Source organism: Chrysoperla carnea, chromosome 1 (assembly GCF_905475395.1).
Source record: "Chrysoperla carnea chromosome 1, inChrCarn1.1, whole genome shotgun sequence".
In the NCBI taxonomy this organism is placed as follows: Eukaryota; Metazoa; Arthropoda; class Insecta; order Neuroptera; family Chrysopidae; genus Chrysoperla; species Chrysoperla carnea.
Window position 1 is genome coordinate 59,006,516 of NC_058337.1, and position 26,197 is coordinate 59,032,712.

General features: G+C 28.5%; 2 protein-coding genes across 3 annotated transcripts in view; one reads left to right on the forward strand and one right to left on the reverse strand.

The window, feature by feature from the left end:
- The window catches only part of LOC123290416, an 873,043-nt gene that overhangs the window by 520,598 nt on the left and 326,248 nt on the right, over nt 1-26,197 (reverse strand). The window lies entirely within an intron of this gene.
- On the forward strand, nt 8,351-11,215 carry LOC123290420. Its single transcript, XM_044870596.1, has 5 exons — nt 8,351-8,719; nt 8,795-8,836; nt 9,445-9,468; nt 10,372-10,848; nt 10,982-11,215. The coding sequence occupies exons 1-5, from the start codon at nt 8,500-8,502 to the stop codon at nt 11,077-11,079; spliced, it is 861 nt and encodes a 286-aa protein (XP_044726531.1). The 5' UTR covers nt 8,351-8,499; the 3' UTR covers nt 11,080-11,215.

The following is a 26,197-nucleotide window of genomic DNA, read 5'->3' on the forward strand; positions in this document are numbered from 1 at the left end:
AAAGTTACAATTGCATTTTTAAGCACTGTGATTATAGCGCTTACTCTATCGATTTGATTAAAGAATTTTTTAAGTATTCATATTCCACCAATTTTATTTTTCAAAAATTATGTTAATTTTAATTTTGATTGTTGAAATTTAAGTACTTTTTTTTTATTGACACTGTATCAGGATGTGAAAAATGAAAATTGGAAAAATTAATAGGATTTTCAAAAAATAAAAGTACCCAGATAGAACATGTATATCATATCAAAACTTCAAATCCATATAGTAAGGAGAATAATCGCAGTGCTTGAAATTCAATTGATACTATAACCATTCTTTTCTGGAAAACCGCTTTTCTTCATAAATATTTTTTCCGCCAATGAATGATTTCATGCCAATCAAAGAATGAGTTCATGCCAATACAAATTTACCAATATTGGACTGCCTTGATGAACATCAATTAAAGCTCTCACAGAGGAGTATCAAAATTTTGTTAGTTTTTAATTATGTAAGTTTTTTAGCAGGAATACTAAGCAAATACTAAAATAATAGAAAGAAATCTTAGTGGTGATTTAGATCCCAAATAATAAAGGAGTCAAATTGGATTAAAGAAAAGTAAACATTTTTAGATTTTGAACAAGAAAATATAAAATAGGAGACATCTACACAACTATACATGTCTTAATAGACCTTTATCTCAAATTTCAACTTCCCACGCCTCTATAGAGTTTCAAAAATTAATAAATTCAGAAACGAATTCTTCGATACAAAACTTTCCTGACTTTTATTTTATTTTTTTCTCTATGTACAAGGAATAAAAACATTTGACAGTTCATTACTCTGAAGACAATGCCAACTTTTGCAAAGCTAACAAAATCCTGCATTTTACCTAAAAATATTGTTTCGTAAAGTGTGTCTATTCATTATTAAATGCATAACTATGAGGTCTATTTAAATTGTGAGTGAACCCACAAGTAAATAAATATAAAACTAGTTAATAGTGTCCTAAGGAGCTTATCCGTCCCTATATGTGCTATATATACAGCCATTTGTAAGTTGTAGTAAAGCAGTGCATAAATAATAAGGGTTAAACATTGAAAGTTCATAAGTTCTAATAATAATTTTGTAGTCATCATCAACCACATAGATATAATTGCAAGTGTCGTACCTAACTAGAATCTTAATTTATATTTGTACTAGCGGACCCAACAGACGTCTTGTGGAAATGTAACTCCAATTCATTAATACCTAAAATTTGCCCGCTAAACTCATTCCACTAAACCCATCCCGCTAAATCCAAATTTTACTCCTACCTATTGAACAGACCACAATAAGTTGATCAACGATTTTTCACATTCTTTAACAATGTTTTTGCAATTGCAAGAAGTATGACGTTGTTTGTATATATTCTTCTTGATTATTCCTACATCGTCTGATTTAACTTGAATTGACTTAGCCTAAAAGCAGAAGTTTTTCTTTTTTCACTTAATTCTATTTTACTTGAAAACAAATTTATATGTTTAATTAATGTTCAATTATTTCAAGATAAAGTGTTCCCATGACACAACACTTTACCCCATAGTTGTAGTTCTCTTTACTAGTATATACATTTCATTATAAACAGTTTAACCAGAAGACATGAAGGGTTGATGGTGTATTATTTGTTGCATTCAACCATAAAATTGAATAAATTCTCAAAGATATGTGAGTCTATAACGTATTTTACATTATCGCATTTCACAATCATTAAACATAAATTTAATTAAACATTTTGTTCAAAAACTTTTTGTTCTTTTGATATAAAATTTTGTAATAACTATAACTTACTATTGTCCCTCATACTTTATAATGTACTGAAAAGTTGTGTTTTATTTTATAAAGCGTGCAATTTACAAATTGAATGCGTAAAAACTATACCCACCACTTTATTTCAATTACAATCTAATCAGCAAATTAACTAATTTAATTTAATTTAATTCGCACTTCGGTGCCACAGACAGGCAGACAGACACACACACATAGCGATGCTACTTATAAAACATCTTTTTTTAGATCGGGGATTAATAAAAAAATATTATCAAAATTAACACTACCTATCAAATAATTTCTCCCAAATGATAAATACTAAATATCATACATTTTTTTGACTTTGAATGACAATTTTTTTTCAACAAAATCAAACATAATGTATTCTTTTTTTTATAAGTTAAAAACTGATCTTAGGAACTTATGCTGCAACAAAATTCGAATAATCAATTTTGAAAGATTTTAGCGATCTCGCAAACACTGCTGCTAAAACTTTTTAACAAATACTGTTTAGTAATTTAACTTGTTTTTAGACAAAGAATATTCATTCTATAATATAAATTTATTTATTTCTTCTTACTCGAAGGGACATATCATTTATTTTATCTATACGATAGGTACCTACTCATTATCGGAAGAAAAATGAGATATCGACACAACAATTCAACAAACAACGAGTACTAAAAAGACACAACCAATAATAATATCTAATGTCCAAATGCAACATAATATGATCTCCATTATTTTCTAATAAAATTGAAACCATTAAATCACATACAAAACGGATATCACATCTAAAACTGATCGTATATATGTACACTAGTCGTTGCCCGCGCCATCTTTAACGGACGATTCCAAGTTTTTTCTTACATGATTTTGGAGACTATGATTAAGAATGATTATACAATAGGGAATACTATACTATATACGAATTTTATCGTATGCACTCGACTGTGCACTTCGCATAGTATTATCCCCTCCTGAAATCTCTTAAAAATCTCAATCCACTTTTTATGTCAATTCGCTCTAAGCTTCTAAGAAAAATTAACCCTTGTACATGAAATATGTAATACAAATTTTAAAAAATACTCATTGTGATCATTTTAAAAGTACCCATCCTTTATATTGTTTTTTGTGAAAACACATCGTTTAAGATATCGAGGGGAAAGTTTATAAATGGTACCTAGAAAATTTTAGGATTCAACTTTTGAAGCCCAGCTATCCCAAATTTCAAAAGGCACCTCATACCTTGTTATACCTCATTTGAAAGAGCAAAAAACTATCTTTTCAACCATGATAAAGAAAATTGATCGATAGATCGACTACACATAAGATGGAAAGCTAATAACTCTTGATCTGATGTAATTCATTTTTTGAGTCAAAACACGTCGATTAAGATATCAACGAGGAAGTTCCAAAATGTACCAAAAGAATTTAGAGGAATGGAAAACTTCCATCTTCTGTGTAGTTTATCTTAAGTAGTTTTTTTATCATGGTTGATAATTTTATACCCTTTCAATGAGGTACCACAAGGTAAGGGCTGTTATTTGAATTTTCATAGTTGGGTGGGTGGGAGAGAAGGGATGAAACCCAAAATTCTCTAGGCATCATTTTTAAATTTCCCCGTCGATATCTAAATCGACGTGTTTTCACTTTAAACAACAATCACATCAAGTCAAGAGTTATTAAGGGTGGATACGTTCCCTCTTCTTGTAGTTTATTTGAAATTTTTCACAATTCTTAAGGGAAATGGGTCACACTTTTTATGATTATTTGACTTTACCGAAATCAGAATTTTAAACTTAGCATATTACAAATTGGCATATAGGGCCGATTCTTAATATATTTTCTAGCGTGAGAGATGATTAAATATCGAAAAAAAACTATTAGAAAAAGTTTCAGTTTTTACATTCCACGCTTATATGTTATTTCCTATTTTTAAAACTAAATTTTCAGTAGCTTCACGTGGACCTCTCTTAATAAAATACATCTTAAATTAATGAGTGAATCATTATGAAAAAAATTAAATAAAAACTCTACCTTGGTAGCTTAAAACATCTTCCAGTGGTACACGCACATAGTAAAAAGCCGTTTTTGTTTTATAATAATATAGATAGATGAAAGAGCTAGCTCGAACTATGCTATCGTATCGGTTGTACTATCGGTCGTATCGTATAGATTAGAATTGATACTATCCAAAGATTAGAAGACATATTATATTGTTATAATACAAAAATCAATGGATCATGTGCACATTGATCCATAAAATTGTAATTTGATGGGTCAAAGATATAAACATTTATAACGTCATATAGATATATAATGACCATGATATTAAAATAGATTAAATTTATGGTATAGTGGAATCTATAGACAAAGTTTCTATTCTCTTGTTGGGTTCGAAATGTATAAAATATCAAAATTATATATATATATATATATATATATATATATTGTGTGCTGTACATAAAAAACAATCGTTCTTCAGTACGAAGTGTAAAAATTTGGTTGAAATGGTCTGTCTCAATTTAAATAAATATACTAGCTAGCAACAACACTAGACGAATTAATTTTTAAATTATTTAATTCCAAATTAGTGATCAGCACAAAGAAAATCACACTTAGGCCTGAACTTTGTCTTACACATTTTTAGGCTCGTTTGACGAGAAAAATATTGACTCGTGAATGGGGACATCAATTAAGGAATAAAACAAGAGTCTTCTGGGTAGCATGAATCCATCATCATATAATTGTTATTATTGGTTTTAGACTCAAAGTTACTTCTGCTAATTAATTCGTTCCTGCTAGTATAGTTTGAACAAGAAATGTAACTCTTCTTTTGGGACAAACTGTACACGTATATCTTCTATCTATTGTTTTATTTGTAGATATCCAGAATTTCAGTAGGAAACTAAAATTCAACAACTTAAATTCCTGTTATAAATCCATTCTTCGTCTTTTATTATTTATCTCTTCTCTGTATCTGCTGTACACCAACATATATCCATATGATATTTTACAATAAGCAATTCAAACTAGCTCAAAGATAGCAAACGGAAATTGAGCATTATTAAAACTATACTCTGGGTTTTCGTAAGTATAGTTTGAGAAACTGTACAAGAAGTTTATTTTATATTATACAGTAATCAAAGCTTATATTCATGTTATTATGTTCGGATATTTATATAACACAAGTACTATATCCATATTTATAGATACAGACAGTGTCATAAATACTGAAGGGGTTATACTAAAAAGTTTTTGTTAATTTTTAAAAGATGAATTTTTAGATATTTCTATCAAAAACATTTCTAATCAAAATTTAAACATAAATTTTAATAATTTGACATGTACAACACATACATATTTTTTAATATATATTTTTACAATAATGTTTGCATAACTTGATAAACGAAATAAACATCTAATCATATTCATTTATTATACGTTTCTCTCATATATACTTAAACTTTCAATATATAAGAAAAGCAAAGAGTTTATCAAAGATTCATATAGATTTTACAAACTTAGAGACTCGCACTATAGTGTGTTTTAGACAATTAGTTTACTTTAAATATTGCATTTATACAATAACTTATATTGTGTTCTGGATTTTTTTATAAACGCACTTATTTTAACAAAATACTATGCGGAATTATTGGCCTAGGTATCATCACTCCTCTCTTAGTTTAGAAACCAAAATATTTGAATGCAAATCCATTACCTTATAGTACAACGAACTTATTTTACTAGCAACTTTATTTCAAAAGTAAAATACTTGATGGCACTGACAATAAATTATAATTCATGAGTTAAAATTGTGACGGCATGTGTAAAAATTATTCATATTTCTTATTTTTTTTCAGAACACAAATACTATGATTCTAGAAGTTATGAAACAAAAAATTTCGAATAGTAGATTTGAAAACAAATAATGTGAATCTCTCATTGATGTACCTAAAGGACTATACAGTAACAATTTTAAGACTAGAATTAAAAAAATTCAAAGGTTTATTTCTTTACAAATAAATGCTAACTTGGGAGGCGTTTCCATGGTAACAATACATTAATTTAATTATAGAATTGTATGGATGCATATATAATTGTATGGATTGCATTTATGACTTACATTTAAAATTTAATATTATTGTCTCACAAATTGGAATAAATAATTATGATAATTTACATTTGAAAAATAATATTTGTGCAATTTGATTTCTTATTTTCACAATTTTTAATTCATTAAGTTTAATTAATTAGTGTTTTTCAATAATTTTAATTTGACATTTTCTATAACATTAAAATATTAAGAATTGCAAATTAGTCATAACAGCGTCCTTTATCGCTAAAATATTTCACTGGAAGCGCTGGCATCGATTTTATTGTCCCTACCATGACTACGCACACAACGAATAGCGCAACTTCTTTAATCTTTAAAACTTACGCATCAATTCGAGTTTGAAAAAAGTAAACACGGAATTTTTTATGTGCGTGTGTTTTTTTTTTTTTCAAAATTAGTACAATACATCTGATCCAAGTGTGGAAACTCAAATAGAAATTCATAGATAGTGTCAAAATAAAAAATTTAATATATAATTATTTAAAATTTATTTATTATTAAATATAATATTTGATTATGATTAAATTATATTTTGTTTGCAAAATCATTTGCTGAATAAACACAAGCCTCTATCCACTACAACGTATCTATAAGTTTTGTAGTAAACCATCAGTAACTTGATATACTTTACAATAAAACAGCGATAGTAATTCCGGAAATCTAAGCGATAGTGCAACTATACTAAAGATTATATATAATATATTATCGTGTCCGGTATAAACTGTATAATATGTATATGCAGCTGTTTCTATTAATTTTATATCTGGTTCGCACAGCATAAATATAGTATGTGTATATAATGTATATGTATAATGTTGCCTCGAAATATTTTATAATATATATAATTTTTTCTCATCTTATTTTTAAAAATAATCACAAATATTACACTTTATTTAGACAGCAACTTTATTTAAAACATAAAATACCCCATGACACTGAATAAAAAATCAAATCAAGTCATTTACAACTGTGGCCGCTATTAATATACGATTTATTAAGTTATCACAATGAAACAAGGATAACTGAGATCTCAAGGAGCCTAGAATTTTTTATCACAGGCAAAGGCTTAAATGCCTACTCAGTTTTCCAAATAAACAAACGTGTCAGAACCTTTCCAAATAAATATGTAAGAAAATATCCAGACCTTACTACCTTAAAAATAACTTTTTAAAAATTTGTCTTGTTTTTTTAACTGTTTTGACCAGGTGTTCCTTGCAAAACTGTTCGAAAAATTCCTCGGGAATCATTTTCATCAATCTCTTTATGAAGGTTTTAAATGTAAAAACACAAATTGGTAACTTTTGAAATACTCTTTTCACGAAAAATGTCTAATTGGACTTCATGGAAGTCACTGATTAATATTTTTACTGACATTGTAAAGAAATTATTTATTTATTGTAAAATTTAAAACAGTCTGTCTACATTAGATGTCATATGTTTGGAAGTTTTTGCTCAGCCACTTTTTAAAAATTAAACTATGAGATGGCGCAAAGATCACGCACCAAAATACTTTTCTAGCGTATATAGTTTCAACAGCAATTTCAATAATAATTTAATTTGATATAAGATATATTAAATTTCAATTCCGTTCAATAGATGATATTTAACATTCTATGCATCGACATAGAATCATTCAGGAATCTAATACTTTTCTATAGTTTATCTATACTAAAGGTTTACCTAAACTGTATAAAACTTGCTAGGCACACGTGGATTATTTACCCACGCTCTAAATTGATAGATTTGTCTGTTAGACAATTCTTTTAAGGAAGACTCTATCTATCGATTTTAATTGATACGTTTTTACGTATTTTATGTTATACAGATGTAATGTTCGCCATAATTATAGTAATTAATTACCTTTATGTTATTTATAGTGATTGTCTGAGATTAATTAGTTTAGGTTGGCTACATTTCACTGTATTATTCTTGGCTTGTTTTGGCGGCTGAAATTTTTTTTTGAAAATCCAATCAAATACTTTTGAATAAATATTGCTGTGTAGCTGTAATGTAATTCAGTTAATGTTATTTTACATGAATTTCCTAAAGTAAAACAAAAATTAAAAAGGAATGGAAAATCAATAAGCCAATGCAAAATATGTATAGCTAAACTGAGAATTTCGGCAACAATGCTCACATAAAGAATAAAAATCCTTTTAATATAACGAAAGGAATCAGCTGCCAAAAATACGCTTTTAACACAATCATACAAAATTTCTACAAAATAAATATTCTATAAGTATCTATCTATAATATTTTTATTCAATGAAAATGGTCAGCTGGAAAACCTGATGAAAGGTTCATTTTTTTACTGCCGCGGTGCTGAGATATTCAAAATATTATCGGATATTTATATCACTTAAAACTATTTTTCATAGCTTGTTTCCATGGAGACAAGTAAATCGTAATATTTTAAGTTATTTAAAATGCACAATCTGACATGAGTCATATTTTGGGTGCATAAATTCAAAATAACAATCATGGCCAAAGTAAAAATTCTCAAGTGTATAAACATGATCAATTGGGGTCATTGAAAATAAAAAATATGTCGTAGCCATTCGTTTTTTTTCATAATTTTGCAAAAAAACATGGATGGACCAGCTCCCGCAGGATATTACTATCAACCATCGGGTGGTGAATATGCACAGTATATTGGAAAAAGCATACCATCAAACTTTCAACTACCGCCAATGGCTCCACATTATCAAGATCCCAATTCTCCAACTCCAATGCCCGGATTTTATTATATTGATGGTTTCGGAAATCCACCACAATATTTAGGGGTGAATCCCCCAAAACGAGAAAGAGGTGAACATAATAGTTAAATATTTACATTTAGTTAAGTAAATATTCACATTGATTTTCATACAGATATTTTTTTAGGCAATGAAAATCAAAAGCAAGGAATGTCCAGTTCGTCTGCAGGTTGGAAAATTTTAAAACTTTAGATATATTCAGAATTACATTGTCATTTCTTACATGCGTTACTAAGAAAGAGTATTAACACAGCAGAAATAATAAGTCTGCACGATTTCAGAAAAATAAATAATTTTTTGGAAAAGATTTAACATCTCACGCTGGAACATTTGTCAATATCTACAGCACAAAAACTATTTCAAAATGATTCATTTTTGGAAAATTAACTTATCAAATATCAAATGATGAAGTTTTCTTCAAAAATGAAACATTTTTACTAAAAATAGTGAAATTTTTCTTGATTGGTATCAAAATTTACAAATAGTAGATAGAGTTCCTTTATGTTATGTCCTACTTTTGTCAATAGGTTTAAATTTTTTCTTAAACAAGTAGTAGCTACATAACGTCTTGTATTAGGTATATTTCATGAAATCTATGAACCGTATTTATTGCGGTTGAAATGAACTTCAAATACTTTTGACTCCTTCTTTCCTTGATTGGGATGAATAACGAGAAAAAATAAGACGAAGTCCAGCTTTCTAGGGCGTCAACATAGTGTAACGAATGTAAGAATTTGCCAAAATATTAGATGGTTAATAGAAACTGTACTATTTTAGGAACTCGTCGCTCTGCAGCCTCTAGTAAGTGTTTTAGTTTTTTTTAATTTTTATTTTTAAGGTGGATTGTTAATATTGCAAAATTTTAGATGAGATTCTTTAAACAAGCGCCAACTAAAGACTAAAGAAAAAATATAACTTTCTTACCGAATGTGTCTTTGAACTTTTTTTATGTCTATGAAAAGGATTTAATATGAAATTTATAAAATCGTTTACTACATTCTTTTATTTTTTTCTAATTTGGAAATTTATAATCTTATAACATGGGTTTATAAGAAGCTGTTCCTCATTTTTGTGGAAAAGTCACAAACATATTTTATTTATCCAGTGTGGTCCGGAATGTATAAACATCTTTTGAGACTGATGCCTTTGTGTACGTATGTGAGTGTGTGTGTGTGTGTCTTGATAGGATGTTGTAAACATTATGTTAGAATACATAATTAAATAAATGAAAATATAATTTCTACTAATTCACTTACGAATTAGACTTGTAAGTGATCTAAATTAAATATATGTTCTATAGTTTGTTGTTTTCTTATATCATGAAGGTAGATTTTTGTACTCTCTTCAACCGTCATTAAAGTGTCATAATAGTTTCATACAGTCGGGTTTTTATCTCAGTACCTCTTGAAAATAAAGGGTATTTAGCTTCTAGGCTACACATCTCCATCCCAATACATTAATTAATGTAGCAGTGCTTAAGACAGTTATTTATAGTTAGTTTCATTTTCTGGAAAATTGAATGTGTGAACCTATGGGGTCGCACTCACTTCAACAACTTTTTGCCATGTGTATTTGGAAGATAAATTGTGATCTATTTTATTTGATTTGCTAAATGATGACACTCATTTTATTAATTATTTATTGTTGTTTCTAAGTTTTGGATTTTTTAATTGATTAGTTTTATTATTTTTGCACAAAATATAGATCGGTCAAAAGGTTCCTATTTCGAGTATGGTATGATTAAAACAGACGAAAATCCACAAGGCGAATTTTTTTATTCATATACTGATTCTGAAGGATTAATACACTATATGGTTCCTGATAGCCAAGATGCATATCCCAATCCTAACAATCCAAACCAATCTCAGGCCACTCAATATACGGTCCCTAAAAATATGGTTTCTAATAGCCAAGGTGTCTATTCAAGTTCCAACAATACAATCCAATCCTCAGAAAGGTATAACCGCCCACCACCCTCTAGAATTAAGTCCACTAATGAAACTTCACCAAGTATGGAATACATTCCGCCTCTTAGTAATCGACCACAAGACTATGAAAGGACTCAAAATAATCAAAGATACAACGCAGAAACTAAAGATAAACCAACATACAGAATAAAATCAACTAATGAATCTTCACCAAGTATGGATTACATTCCGCCTTTTAACACTCGACCACAAGGTAAGGCTCAAAATAATGAAAGATACAACACAGAAAGCCGAGATGCATATCAATGGCCTCGCAAAGGGGGGCACAGTTCTCAAACAAATCCTGGCGTTATTCCAGGTTACAATAATAATATGGGCCTATATAGTCCACAGAGAAATATTCACCAAGAAGATTTTCCATCAAATTCAGCGAGGGAAGCATACTATGCACCTAGTAGATCGGAAGAGAGGGGACAATATGTAAGTCGTGATCACAGTTCTATGCAAGCCCCCATACAGAGTCATTCTCATATTTCTGCGCATGGTTCACAAACTCATTCTCACGGATCTTCTCATGGATCCGGGCAAATTTTGTATACTGAATCCAATTATAATACGACTAATCTTCAGCCTGCGAAAAATTCACAGCAACAATTTCTACAGGGCTTGAGCCGAAATGATCTACAAGCCCCAAGTTCTAGACAAGGTGGCACACAAAATCAAGAACGCGGCTATAGCACTCAAGGTCATGGGCATAGTCATGGTGGCGTACGTTATGGGCAATAGTACATTAAATTATATAATTGTTTAAATAAAATATATTGTCAAATGTATGCTAAACATGCTATATTTAGATATATTTAATCGAATTGGAAATTTAGCAAAAAAATATAATGTTTTCTTCTTGACAATGATTTTTCTAAAAAAATTTGTTCGTATTTTATTTCTGGACTAGATGGAGATTCTAATGAAATCCCGCTATTAGTTGATAGAAAAACATTTTCTATCCAAAGTTTGGTTTGCTTTTTATGAAGAAAAATGACAATGCTAATTTAAAGTGAAATTTTCCATTTCTCATATTATTCCCAAAAAATAGAAATAAAATAATTTATGAATATATTAAAAAATCCTATTACATTATTTTCAGTTAAATATTCATAATTCAACATTAAGTTTATGAACACATATAGTTTTTAGAAATGGGATACACAAGGCACTCTCACTCATAACACAGAACAAACAGTAGATACAGGGGTTTTGAATATAAATAAAAATTATATTAAATATTGCCTACATGCTTCTGCCCTTTAACTAACGGTTCCTAATAGTAATAATAAGCACACAGCATCATTATTTGTGTGTTACATAATATGAAATATATTATTATTATTATTACATCAACTATTACGTCATATAAAAGTGATTCAAAATACCTACTATTAAAAATAGGAATAAAAATCATTTTTTTTACAAAAAATTTCATATAAAAGAAAAAATTATCAATAATTGTATGAAAATGAAAAATTGCGTTGGCCCGAAATACAGAACCGAACAAAAACTTACGAATATATTTATTTGCATTAAAATAGATTTACAATAACAGGATAGATATAACAAAACCATAATAATTAACAAAAGTACTGTTAAAATTATTTCATAGACCATTGCTCTTTTTGTTGTCTGTTTATGACTACCGTATTGACTTTGACTGCTGAGCGTAATTAATGATTTTCCCAACACTATAATACTGTTTTGCATGTCTTGGACATTTAGATTTAGCTTCGTCTCGTTTGTCATTTTCTTCGTTTGATCTTTTTTTCACTTCGTATCCCGGTGAGTGAAAATTTGTCATGAAATAAAATAAAATGACCCATGACCATATTAGTAAATAAGGGCCGCCGACTTCTAATTAAATTATATATTTCCTTTTAAACCACGAACTAAAAATAGGTAGGGGAATTATACGTTTGACCGCTATGTGTACGCCTGCCTGTCTGTGGCATCGTAGTGGATGAACTGATTTGGATTTTTTTTATTTTGTTTGAAAAGTAATTTAATGGAGATTGTTCTTAGCTAAGTGCGAATTAAGGGTTCTTTACCTGAAAAAAACTAAAAATTAGCGATGATCTTCCAAATCGACTCAGTTTAGAAAAAGCTCTATGGAGAATCTTACTTTAATGGGGAGTGTTCTTTGATATGTTTTAAGTTCGATTTTATGGTTCCGTATCGGAAAAAATTGTCGGGGGTTTTTTAAATTTTGCAAATTTCACTTGTTCACAAAATTCTAATACAGAGCTTCAAGTCCTTCCAATAATATTTCCAACTTGACAAAAATACATAAAAGATATAATATATAAAGTAAATGTAAATTGTTTGGAATTATTTTCAACAAGAAAAAAATTTACGTAAACTTAGCTCTATAATAGTGCATCAACATTAAGCAAGCTTGCTAATAAGAAGCTGCACTTTTTAAGAAAGAACTACAAAAATGTTCACTACTTATTCTAAAAAGAAAGTAAATTAAAAACTAACTCAAAATTAATTTCGTCCAAAACCCCGTTGAACTAATCGAATATTGAAAATTATTGATGACAAATTTTATGCATTTGTTATAAAATTGTTAACCAGTATGAGGGTAAGCGCAATAAAAATTTTTTGATTCCGTAAGTGTCAGACTGCATAAGGATTACTTCACAAATTTTTGACATCTAGACTTTACATCATTTTTCATCAGATAATCAAGACACTTGTATATTTACGGACTTTGAATTCACCCCTACATATTATGAGTAAGGAAAACAACAAAAACTCATTATTTTCTATGTGTTTTTGTTTTATTCAAGTTGTATATCTGCACACCTAGACTTCACACCAACACATTCACACAGTACCTCGAACGATCGTGACGGCAAAACATATGAAGAATATATTTAGCTGTGTTTGGAACACAGAAACCATTATTATATTCTGTATACATTACATTACGTTACATTACGTATCTTAGAATATATAATAAAATTTATTTGAGCTGCTAATATAATCAGAATCCATCATCAGTCCATATACCAAACAACAAACATATTATTCTTTATCATTTATACATTATCAAATTTATAAAATGAGTGATTCTGAAATCTATTTACAACAACAATTTAACGTCAATTAAAGCATATTATTTCAGAGCCCTCCGAAAAAATGTAATCAACTTTGTAGAAACATATAGGCACTATTTGATAAGTAGAATCAAATCAATAGAAGTTTTTATGGTACGTGAGTGGAACATACAAATTTTGAGCCTTTTCTGCTCAGGTTCACTTTAATTGTAATCATTCAAGCTGAAAAAAACGAATAAATTTCAAAACTTAATTAAAAAAAATTTTTTCAGAAAGAACGACTTTTGTGGCTTGTTTTTTTTGTAGATTAGCAACAGTTTGTAAAATGAAAAGAACGAATTAAGAACGAAGTTTTCAATTTCTCACTTGTGGTATATTGAAATTACTTTAGCAACGTCTTCATGTTGGCATGATCTGTGCCTAGCCTGCCTAGCCTATTAAAATTATATACAAGTAAAAAAAGTCAAAACAACGAAATAACTGAGCAAATTGTCAAAATGCCCTGTATAGATATTTTTAAACATCAGAGCTTGCATTATTTTTATTAAATTAGAAAATTTAAAAAAACAAATTTATGGCGGCTTCCATTTGAAAAATTTTTAGTGAAAAAATAAATAAAAGTATCATTAAAAGTACAAAAATTACTTCAAAGAGTTGAAAACACTTACATAGTAAATAATATGATTCGATAAACAAAATTTAGAATGCTAAGAAGTTTACATGGTGCAAATTAACATATTTTAGACCATGAATCAATAAAATAGCAAACGAATTAGAAGAACATAATTTGAAAATAGTAACGACTCTTCTGAGTCAATATACTTTTATATTAGTCGTTTATTTTCGATGGGAAGGAGGTTAAAAATAAAATTATTACTAATATTTATGCTCATTCGGAGTGGGTTCAAGTTCAAAAAATGCCACAGACAGCCGCAAGTGTCTTATATTTACAAATTATTTAATTTATTTAAACAATGGCAAAGTACGTGAGATATAATTACAAAAAAATGTGTATTCTATGAACAAAGCATAATATTTTGTCGGAACATAATTTTTTTTTTTTTTTTTTTTTTGTCACTTTCGAATTCAGCGTATAATTTTATATCAAAAAGTCAATAAACTGGGCTCTTTAAATTTTTGGCGTAAAAAAAGTCCAGCTGAAAAAAATCAAAAAGAAATTGTTAAATTTTAACCCTGAATTTGTTTTTAACAATTTCACGATTTAAAGAAACAAGATCGCAACTAGTTCTAAACGACATATTTTGTTAAAATATTAATTTTTTTTGGCTATTCACTTTTTTCCCCGACGCACTGTTTTCCTTAAAAAGTCAAAAAACATCGAAACAATGAAAGTTGCCGCTCAAAATCATAATTTTTAACAATGAAGCCAATGGTTTACAAAATCTTTTTCGTCACTATCGTATTCATCACATTGTTTTATATCAAAACCGTGAATAAACTGGCCTATCTTTTGACCAAAGCAGGCGCCACATTGGTATAAGATTTTATTAAGTCATGGCACACTTAAAAAATGATAGAATAGAAAAGTACTCTCTTAATAATTGTAAAATGTAAGAATTGATCATTTTACTCATACTGTTTGTGCCAATATAGGAAAACAGAAGAAAAGACTTGAAATTTTATACATTTGTCTAATACATGAAATGAAATGGAAAAATGTGTTTATGGTGTAACACAATCAGGATTACTCTCTGATGTGTGAACTGTGATGAAGGTAAATTCGAATTCAAAGATGGAATATATATTTATTTACCTTCAGAAAATTTATATGAAAATTGTATTACTGGAAGTGAATAATATAATGATTTATTTGTATCATATTTCTATGTGATATATCCGAGTGTATGAAAACATAAATAATATACTTCATATATTTTCTGGAGTATGGGGAATGTAATCCTTTTTTTGTCCTTAAAACAATTATAAACTTGCCACATAACTTTTTTTATTTCAATAATTTTTTGTAAATGCGAAAAATTTTGTTTATATTTTGAAAATTTTTCGTATCGTTAGGTAACTGAAAAATAGGAATATCAAAATCGAGCAATTATACTAATTTGGAACATTTTTTAGAAGATTTTAAATTTCGATTACTTTGCTTATACTAATCGAAAAATTCACAAAATATTTAGTTAACTAACACTTCAAGTTTGTCATAAATCGATACGTGTATGATAACTAAGAATTTATTTATTTAGAATTTCATTTTGTCACTGGGTTTCATCACTGTAATGCCCAAGTGCCATCGCTACAAGAATATTTATATAAGATTTTAGTAATATAAATAATAAAATAAAAAATTTCCAGTTCCACCGAAAGTGTTTTTTCATAGATTTGCGTACAGATATTTTATGAATGAATTCCACATTTCATAATTACAAGAAAGTTTTCTAAAATGTTTTTTGAAAAGTAAATCACATTTCACCGAGAATAAAGTAATAAATTTTAAAAAAATAGGATTAGTGGATTTTTAAAAGTAATATTTTTTTGATGATGTCTATGCATTATTTATTCTATTCTTACATCAGTTGAAGGTGGATTAAGTTTTTTCGCCAAACGAATTCATAAACGAATATGAAGAAGGATAATGCTATTATAACTATTATTAATCCAGGCGAAAAACCTGTTGAAAATTAAGAATAGACTTTTCTGAGTTAAAGATTCGTCATTGTCCACGCCAACTCATTAATGTACTTGAACTTAAGCCGCAAAATTCATTTACCCCCCCCCTTGTCATACTTGCTTGTTATTTAAGTCTGTAAATATGTTTGTTTGGCATAATAAGAACTAAAGACAAAATTTTGTAGGCGCACAAATATTAATAAAGGACGTTCATGTGTCAACGATATTAGTAGAGAAATAAATTATGATAATACAAAAGTTTCAATGATTTTGAATAAAATCTAAGAAAGAAAACTATACTGTTACCGAATCAGTTAATAATAATTATTTTTTTAGAATTTTAGACAAATTTTCTATTTTCATTTAAAAAAAAATATTTATATGTACCTAATGCTTCCCTATGAACGCGTATAGGAAAGCACGGTGGCACATAAGCGTCCTTAGGCACCTCGCCACTTTTAACACACTCTAAATGCTAAAATTGTCTTACTATCTACAAGTTTAGTATATTTTAGAAATCAAAAACCAAATTCTACTTTAATAGGTTATTCCTCAAGATTTAAAGTATTATAGAACAGACGATACATCGCTCATCGAACATTCAAAAAATTGTTAAATCATATGTAGTATAGTATACACGCAAACTAAACCTAACCTCGTTTGTTCTTATTCCATTTTAATTTTCCGGTGCGGTGAATTCAACTAAAAATTATATCCTTTTTAAAACAAGAATGTGAGTTAGTTAGTCGTAAGTAAGTAACTTCAACTGAAAACAAAACCTTACTTAAACATTATCATACCAAAAAAACCACATTATCATATATTTTCTCCAGTTGTATAGTATGACACACAGCACGCCAACGAATGGCCAAAAAAACCAACCATAATGCTGTTCGTACTATTGCCTATATATAATATGGTAACGAGTTTTTCCTTTCTTTATGTTTTCTTCATTTCCCAGCAGTTATATTACATTATATTTCATTATAATTTATATATTTTCATCTTGTACTGAATTATGTATTATTACAGTTTTTTGGAGTTTTTATTTTTTTTATTTCTTAAAATATAAATATATGATTTTTTCGAAAGGTTTCCAAACTTATTAATTGCGGTTAAACACACTCATTGTTGAAAAACTGATGTGAATAGTTTTCATAAAAATGTATCGTTTTCCATTTTATTTTTCTATATCCTAGGGCATCTTTTAAGTAACATGATGATAAAACCTATGGCTAGACTAAAATATCAACAATCATATTTTGTCTTTAAACTGTTTGATAATTTCACAATAGTACCAAAAATGAAAAGTAATATATAATATCCTATTTATTATCCAAAAATATATTATCAAATTAATATATTATAAGCTTCGTATGGATTAGGTCGATAGTTGACGAGATTTAATTTTCAACATAGGATGGGCCTCTGACCTATGAATGAGATTTTTATACCCTATTTGTGTTTTATGACATTTTTCGCTGATTAACGCATTTTTCGCTTAAAACGAGTTAATCTTCTTAAAACACCATTTTCATGCATATACCATGCACTACAGCATCCCACCACAAAAATAAATTAAAAACAAATTTTGAGTGTTTCATTAAGATTTTTTTTCGATCACAATTTCGAGAACACAGTCTCTTTTTTTGCCATAAACAATTGACAAATATTCTAGCGACAGAAAAGGCTACCAACTCGTACCAAACAAATATAATTTTATGGAAAATGCTAACATTTAATTCCTGTTAGATTCTCGGAATACCGATCTATCATTTGTTACAGAAATCACGAAATGTTATAATTCGTGACACCATTCTCTCTCGCATATCTCGCATACAAAACTAACTCCACCGTTGCCAGGCGTAACCATTGTTGAAATCGGAGCATACACTATCTTTCAAAAAATGTGAAAATGAGTTTTGAATACCAAATCATCCGAGCGTGTAAAAATTTGATGTCATGTCATTTATATTAGACTAGGGTGATACCCACCCCCATCAATGGTTTTCAAAGTAAAGATTGATAAAGATTGCTCTCACTTATCCCCTTTCTATAACACTCGAAATAATGGTAAGGATTGTTTTACGCAGGTAAAACATGTGTAGGGTTTTCTATTTTTTTAAATGCATAATAGTGGTAATTATTCATTGAGTATATCAGAAAAGATGGCCGTGAAATATTTAATATTGACTATTTTTACGGAAATCTATAATTTATGGTAATGTCAAAGTAAATAAATTAATTTTTTTTTATTAATATATATCTTTGTAAATTATATATCATGTGTTATTCGGAGTATGAGCTATATTGCTGTACAGTTTCATTAAAAACCATTCGCTAGTTTTAGCGCGAAAGCGTAACAAACAAAAAAACGAACAAACCAACAAACAAACAAACATGCTTACTTTGGGATTTATAATATATAGAGATAGACATGTTGATGAAAATAATGCCTTGTCCTACCAAACTTACATCAAAAGCAAGAGGAATCATCTAGAGGATAAGATAATTATTAACTCTTTTTACAACAATATTATTAATAAATAACCATCTATGGTCACAATCATCGTATATGTTGAAACCAAAACAAAAAACGAAGATCTTGGTTTTAATTTACTCGTGAGAAAATTTAAAATAATGAATAAATTTCATACTAGGTTACTGTTACTACCATTAACGATAGTTACAAGCTTATATTATGTTTTTATCCTGAATACATTCTCATCTTTCGGCATCAACGTTTTTGTTCTACTTTTCTCTTTTTTATACCACTTTTCTTCTGCTTCGTTTCATAAAAATCTTGTACATTTTCATTAAAAAAACAAAAAAAAAGAATGATTATCAAGGAATTAAAAATAAAAATTTAATAACCCTCTATTTTTTCCTTATTAAATTTTTCTGTTTTAATGATATGGAAAATTCACATTTAATTATTTATAATATGCTTAATGAAATGAATATTTTTAAAGTAAATTTAATGTTTAAATGTACCGAGGGAAACTTAAAATGTCTTATTTCACCCTGTTTCTATGTCCTGGTTTTGGTTCTTTGAGACGCAGATGCGAAATGTTTTTCTTTCCACTTTCATAAAAGATTATGATAATAATTATTTTTCATGGTAAATATTTAGGTTAATAATAGTTTTTAACCTACATTTTCTTGTTTTTTCTTTAAAAGAATTACAACAGCAAATACAACGCTTTGAAAATAAAGAATTTTAAACAAAGGGTTCATCCGTCCATTTTTCCAATTATTAATATATGTTTCAGTTTCTGCGGAATAGATTATAGTCCAATGTCAATAGTATTGTTAATTCATCTTATTCTATTTAAAGTTAATACAGTACACCTAGCGAAGTAGAACAAACGAACAGTGAATGTCTTTGTTATTTTACAAGTACCTACCCTATCCGTTGTAATTGTTTTCACATTTAGGCGCAAACTATATAATATGTACATTACATGGGAATATCGGTCATGTGTGTGACATGGCTATGTATGTCTGGCTATCTAAGAGTGGCTATCTCTTTTTACTTACATCACATGCAAAAACAAACGATCCCGTAATCAACACTGTCTTTACATGGTATTTCAACAATTAACTGAGTCAATTGGTTTTTTTTTTTCACTTGATATTTTAAAGAAGAGGTATAGATATAATTCCGTACCCCAATTCCGAAGAAGTATAGCAATATCCTAGTCGTTAAAACAAAAAATTAATTTAATTCATGTTTGTGATGGCCTGGCGAAGTGCATGGTATATTCATGAAGGAGGTGTACTCAGCCTCTCAAAATAATTCAGGAGCTGATAGATAAAATTATCAGAGGAAAAGGTGTTAAAACACATATACCGTATCACAATGGGTCCTATGGTCTAAGTGTTTCTCTTGTGAACAGCCAGTATAACCTTACCTCACCGAACGAATATGCTACTACTCAATTTTTTTGTGATACTTTTACATAAACGTTTTTTAAGTGCTAATACTCACGTAGAAAAAATTTGACAAAACCACGCTGCTGAAATTACTCACCTGAAACAAAATAAAATAGTTTTATGAAATCAAAAATAGCAAAATTTTATTATTAAATTAAATATTGAGATCGTTAACTCGAGAAATATTTAGTTGTTATAAAAATATCAACAGACAAGTAAGACCGTAATAAAAGTAATTATATTTTACTATAAAATGGTTCATAAAAGTGATTTGTTAAAAAGTCCGTAAATACGACGAGAACTAAGCGTGTGTTCTTTTATGGTTTTGGTTACGAAATAAATTCGATATACTTTATCCACTTACGTGTAAATCGACACTTTGAGCATCATTTCTATAGTGGTACATTATCCACCAATACATTTATCATCTATCATTAAAATTCTAAATCAATGTCAATAATTGCTTTCATTTTCAAGTTGAAAGCTATAAACAATATGTGTACAGTCATAGTATAATAAGCTGTACTTTGAATATTAAAATATTAATTTGGTAGCAATTAACAACCAGAATATTACTTTTTAAGTTTATATTAAGCTTTTCGAATGCAATTCAGTTATTAATGCTGAATCCGGAATGGTAGTTGTAATTTGCATAAATTCCCAGTCGTAGTTATTCTCCTCGTTTTAGGTCTCCAAAGAGACATTTGTGGCCAGTTATGTTATGCGCACCGCTACGTACAAGTATTAAAAAATATTAAAAAAATTTTTGACTCCACTTCACTGGAGACCAAAAGCCCAGTGAATCAAAATGTGTATAAGGTACCATATATGCTGGTTTATTCAGTTATATAACGACATTATATACAAAATACAAACATCCGATTTATTATTAAATCAATTATACAGATCAGGTGATTTTTCCTGTCTGGAACATCTGAATTAGAACTCATTGTTCCCCAATTCGTATACAGTCGAGTTAACCTTTAAACTTTAAATTAAGAAAATTTTTAAATGTCCAAATCTTAGTCTTATACTGATGGTGGACATTTATACTGTGGTGAGTAGGCAAGATAATATTTGTTTTGTTTAAGCGAACTAATAATTTTTACAAAATTTTGTTTTGGATTCATATGTGAGATACTCTTTATATAGGATATACTCTATGTCATTAAAATTGCACCAGTTAAAACATTCTAAGTGTTCTCTCAACCAACGTAATTTTAAAATAATAACAAATGTCTCAGCTGATGCAATTTTATTGACAAAGTAATACGTTATTTTCGATATATCAACAAATCTCTGAAAATACACCAGTTAGAAAAACCTGTTACAGACAAAAATGATTGAGTTTGTAAAGGGAACTTCATTAAAAAATTCGACAGAAAATCGTTAAAATATTTTTTCTCTTTAAAAAAAGCATTTACATTTTTATTTCATATATTGGAAAATCGAAAAAATTCAGAGAAAATGCGTTTTAACAAAAGCAGTCTTCATACAATTTATTACGAATAAAATACTTTATCTACAGAAAAATGGTTTTGGAAAAACTTTTCAAGGTCAATGAAGGTCATTTATGCAAACAGCTCTGGCCTACAGATTAATTTTCTAGGTTATTGTTAGATAAAGTTAAATTCAATTGAAAAATGAATATTTCCAGTAAGTTCCATTCCCTTCGAATGTATTAGACGCGTAGTTTTCGAAATAAAAATTCTTGAAAAATTAAAAATGCAATATTTGATTTTAAGGTAGTACCAGCATGAAATCACTTTTCGACAGATTTGGCCGAATTTTTTTCTCGGGTTTATAATAGCTTTATTTATGAATTCCTAAAATTTCATAATTTTTGACCGTTTAGATCGCGAGATATTTAAAGACAAAGTTCGCGATTTTGAGGGTCATGTCCCATTTAAAGCATGTAAAATGTCCGGTCTCTCCAACTATTTTTTATGATATTATTATATATTGAAGAAAAAGTAGAAAAAAATGTTTATACAATAAAATTCTAAAAAAAAAATTTAGAAATTAATTTTCACTTTCGAGATATTAATTTTGACGTAAATTGATCGAAATCGGGACGTTGGCATAATTATTTCCCATTTTAAACGGTCAAAATTTCTGAAACTTTGGGAATTAATAGTAAGCATTATTAAATTCTTAAATTTAATTTTTCGTTAAATTCTGTCGAAAAAAAAAATTGTACCATTGCTTTAACATAGAAACTGCAAATACCATGCTGGAAATACCTTAAGGAAAAAGTGATTTTTTTAATCTCTGAGGGAATTCGCTTAGCTAACGCAGCCTCTGCCCTAAGAATTTGTTTTGTATAAAGGTTGTATCTTTTTATTATAAAATCTTACAGACCAGTTTAATTAAATATGAACATTAGTGTATATAGATAGATACATATAAATATACATAACATGAACATATGTAATGCTACTTATACCTCGATATTAAAACAGAAGCAAGCTATATTATTAGACTAGCTTTTAACGCGTTCGTTCGCTTTAAAACTAAAAGCTATTTGATATAACACTTTCCTATATATTATTGATAATATGTAGAAGGAAGGTAGATAGTATGTAGTAGGTAGTAGGTAGCTACCTACTATGGACGTATTTAGGTGCATACAATCGACTTATAGTCTTTTATTAAATGGTCGCTTGAACTTATTATTTTATACTATATTGTATTTAAAGTTTATAACAATTTTAACTCTCATTATACATTGTGTCGCATTTAAGATAAACACACCCTCATATTTTCGATATTTATTGGCATATTGATTTGAAATTTTGCATAGAAACGAAATCATAATTGAATGAACTCCTAACGAAATCATAAAAATCGTCAAATTCTTAATATTTTGTTTAGTGTCAGAGATGGTTAGAGATATCGAAAAAAATTATTAGAAAAAGTTGCTTAGAATATTTTTTTATATCCATATACCAGTTAACATGATAAAATTCGCATTTTAATTTTGTCTTCATTTTGGTCATTCAAGTTTATTGTAATATTTGAATACATAAATCGATTAAATTATCAATTTATCCGGATTTTACATTCCATAGCACACTATAGTTACAAAATTGAGAAATAAGCTTTTATACTAGTGAGCCAGGACAAATTGATAATTTAATATTGTAGATAATTTAATAGTATTCAAATATTTCAATAAATATGTAATAATTTCGAGAAAAATAATGAAAAAATTAAAAATGCCACTTTCAATCTAAGTTTTTTCGATATCCCTAACCATCTCTAACGCTAGGTAAATATTAAGATTCGGCCCTATATTGACTATTTATGGCAGTCTGAGTTTTTTTTAAATTGTTTTTTCGGTTTTTACCGTATCTTAAAAAATAAGACCCCTCACCCTGTAGGATTGGACAAAAAATGATTGTTACAATGTTTATTCATTAGTTCTGCTTGAATACTGTGGTCGATCATAAAATAATTAGACAGAAAAAATTCTTCATTTCGATATTATAATGAAAGCCAAGACTTAAATAATATTTATCATAGTTTTCCATATAATCGTTTTTACCCGACTTCGCATTGAAAACGAGTGGTAAGGGAATGTGTTTTATAGGCTGGGTGTGAATGTGTGCATGTATGTTTGGATGGGTGAATACTTTTCTTTTGTGAAGCTCTCGAGAAAAAATCATTTTGACAGAGGATGTGAATGATGTACAAAATGAATAACTTTATACCTTATTGGTAATGATTTCAATTTGGTCTTGAAATTTCTTAACATGACTATAGCATAAATGCCCTAAAAGACATAAAACATAATTTTTTTTTCAGTATTCCACAAAGAGAATCAAATAAAAAACAAACACACATATACAAAATAATTTTGTATGCACATACAATTTTAAAGTAGAAAATACATTAAAGACAAAGGAAGAACAACGAAGGTATGACTAAGACTTTGGATACATACCTACAATGTCACAATGTATGTAAGAAGAAACACAAAATAAGTGTAGTTAGTTACTTTGTTGTTACTTCGAAATGCAATTCTAAAACTAAACTAGCAACATTATATTATAATATGTAGGTAGAGTAGAGTTGAGTAGAATAACTGCTCTAGCTAACTATGGTGGAATGGAATAGCTTAGAAAGCTAGCTAAGAATGAACATATACAGCGTGGTTTTTTTAAAAGTTTCCATTCTTATATGTCAATAACATAATATAAAATAAGAAAATAAATAATTTAAATAATAAAAATTCCGACTGTGATAGATAAAATCTGAAAAGAAAGAAACAGGTCCAGTAGTTTACATAGCGACTTTAATAGTCAGCGTCTATTATTGGAAAGATTTGAGTCGGTTTAGATTTTAACGGTCCCCGACTGTTAAAGTGCCTATGTAAACTAATGGACTTGTTTCTTTCTTTTCAAATTTTATTTAACACAATCGGGTTTTGTATTTTTTTTAATTTTATTGTAGACTTTTTAGTTCTCAGCACTAAAAACTTATAATTAATATATATTTTTGAAATCCTCTTTTCATTTTCTTTATTTTGAAATCTTACTCGAGAAGTTTTGTAAATTTTTGTTATTAACGTATTACTATTTCACTGCAAAAATCCGCCATTTTGTTTTGTTTTTTCAATAGAATACCTGAAAGCCCTTGGGTTTTTGAGACAAATAAAATAACTTTTAATGTTGAAATCCATTAAACCGTTTGGAAGTTACGAAGTAATAAAAAAAATTGCAAAGCGAAAAACATAAGCACACCTTGACAGTGAGGAAAACATATATCGACTAATTTTCGAAAATATAGTACGTAAGTTTTTTATACGAGACGCTTTCATGGTCTAGTATTAACTATTGGCCATCTTTTTTTTCTTAAATGGAGCAACGTGTTTTATATAGAAAATTCTTTTTCTTTTTTTGCAAAAAAGCAACTTACGTTTCAAAAGTTTTTCCTGGGCCTCAATTTTGGGTACCTGATTAAATTTTTGCTGGAAACTTTTTATCCTTGAAATACTAACAATATTTTTGAAGTGTCAAAAATTGTTCCCATAAAAAAAAAACCAATACTCTATTTTGATTCTTTCTAAAAATGAGTCGATACACATATTTTGTGATTTTTCACAACGTTTTCGTAAAACAAAAGTCGAAACTTTTTAAGAAAATCACTCTGTACACAAAATAATACTAAGAAGTAGTTAAGTAATGTGCGGTGACGGTTCGTAACAAATAAAATGACACAAAAGCATACTACGATAGTACTTATTTCCACCACATAGATATACTTATGATTCTAAAATATGTATATGTAAAACAATTTATTATTGTGTATGTAAGCGAAGATAATCATGATCAGAAAAAAGTTAAACAACTCAAAAATATTATTCCAACAGACTAATAAAGTATCTCTTCCATTTTTTAAGCAAAAAAACCGACTAAGGGGAGATAAGCTTGGGGAAGATAAAAACTGTACATCTGACAGTAGGTAAAACAAGTGAAAACAAACAATTGACTTATTTAGTTCTTGAAATAGCATGTAGACAGTGTAAATTACTCTGTCACATTACACATGCATACATGTCACACACATACAACTGATATACCCATATAATACTACCATTTGCCCATAATATGCGCTCTCATGGGTAAACAGTGATGTTTACGAAAAAATGTTTCAAACAAAAGTTGTTTATTTTTTTATAAGGAACATTTTTTAAACTTAAACTTTTGTTCTATCTCTAACGGTTTACAAAATGGGTCCCACGGACTCAAGATCCTATTGACCTGTGGTGCTCATTTACGAACTCGACCTAATAAAAAATTGATATCTCTTTTCGTTTTTGAGTAATCGTGTTGACAGACGGGCAGACGACAGACGACAGACAGACACCTGGAAATGGACTAATTAGGTGATTTTATGAACTCCTAT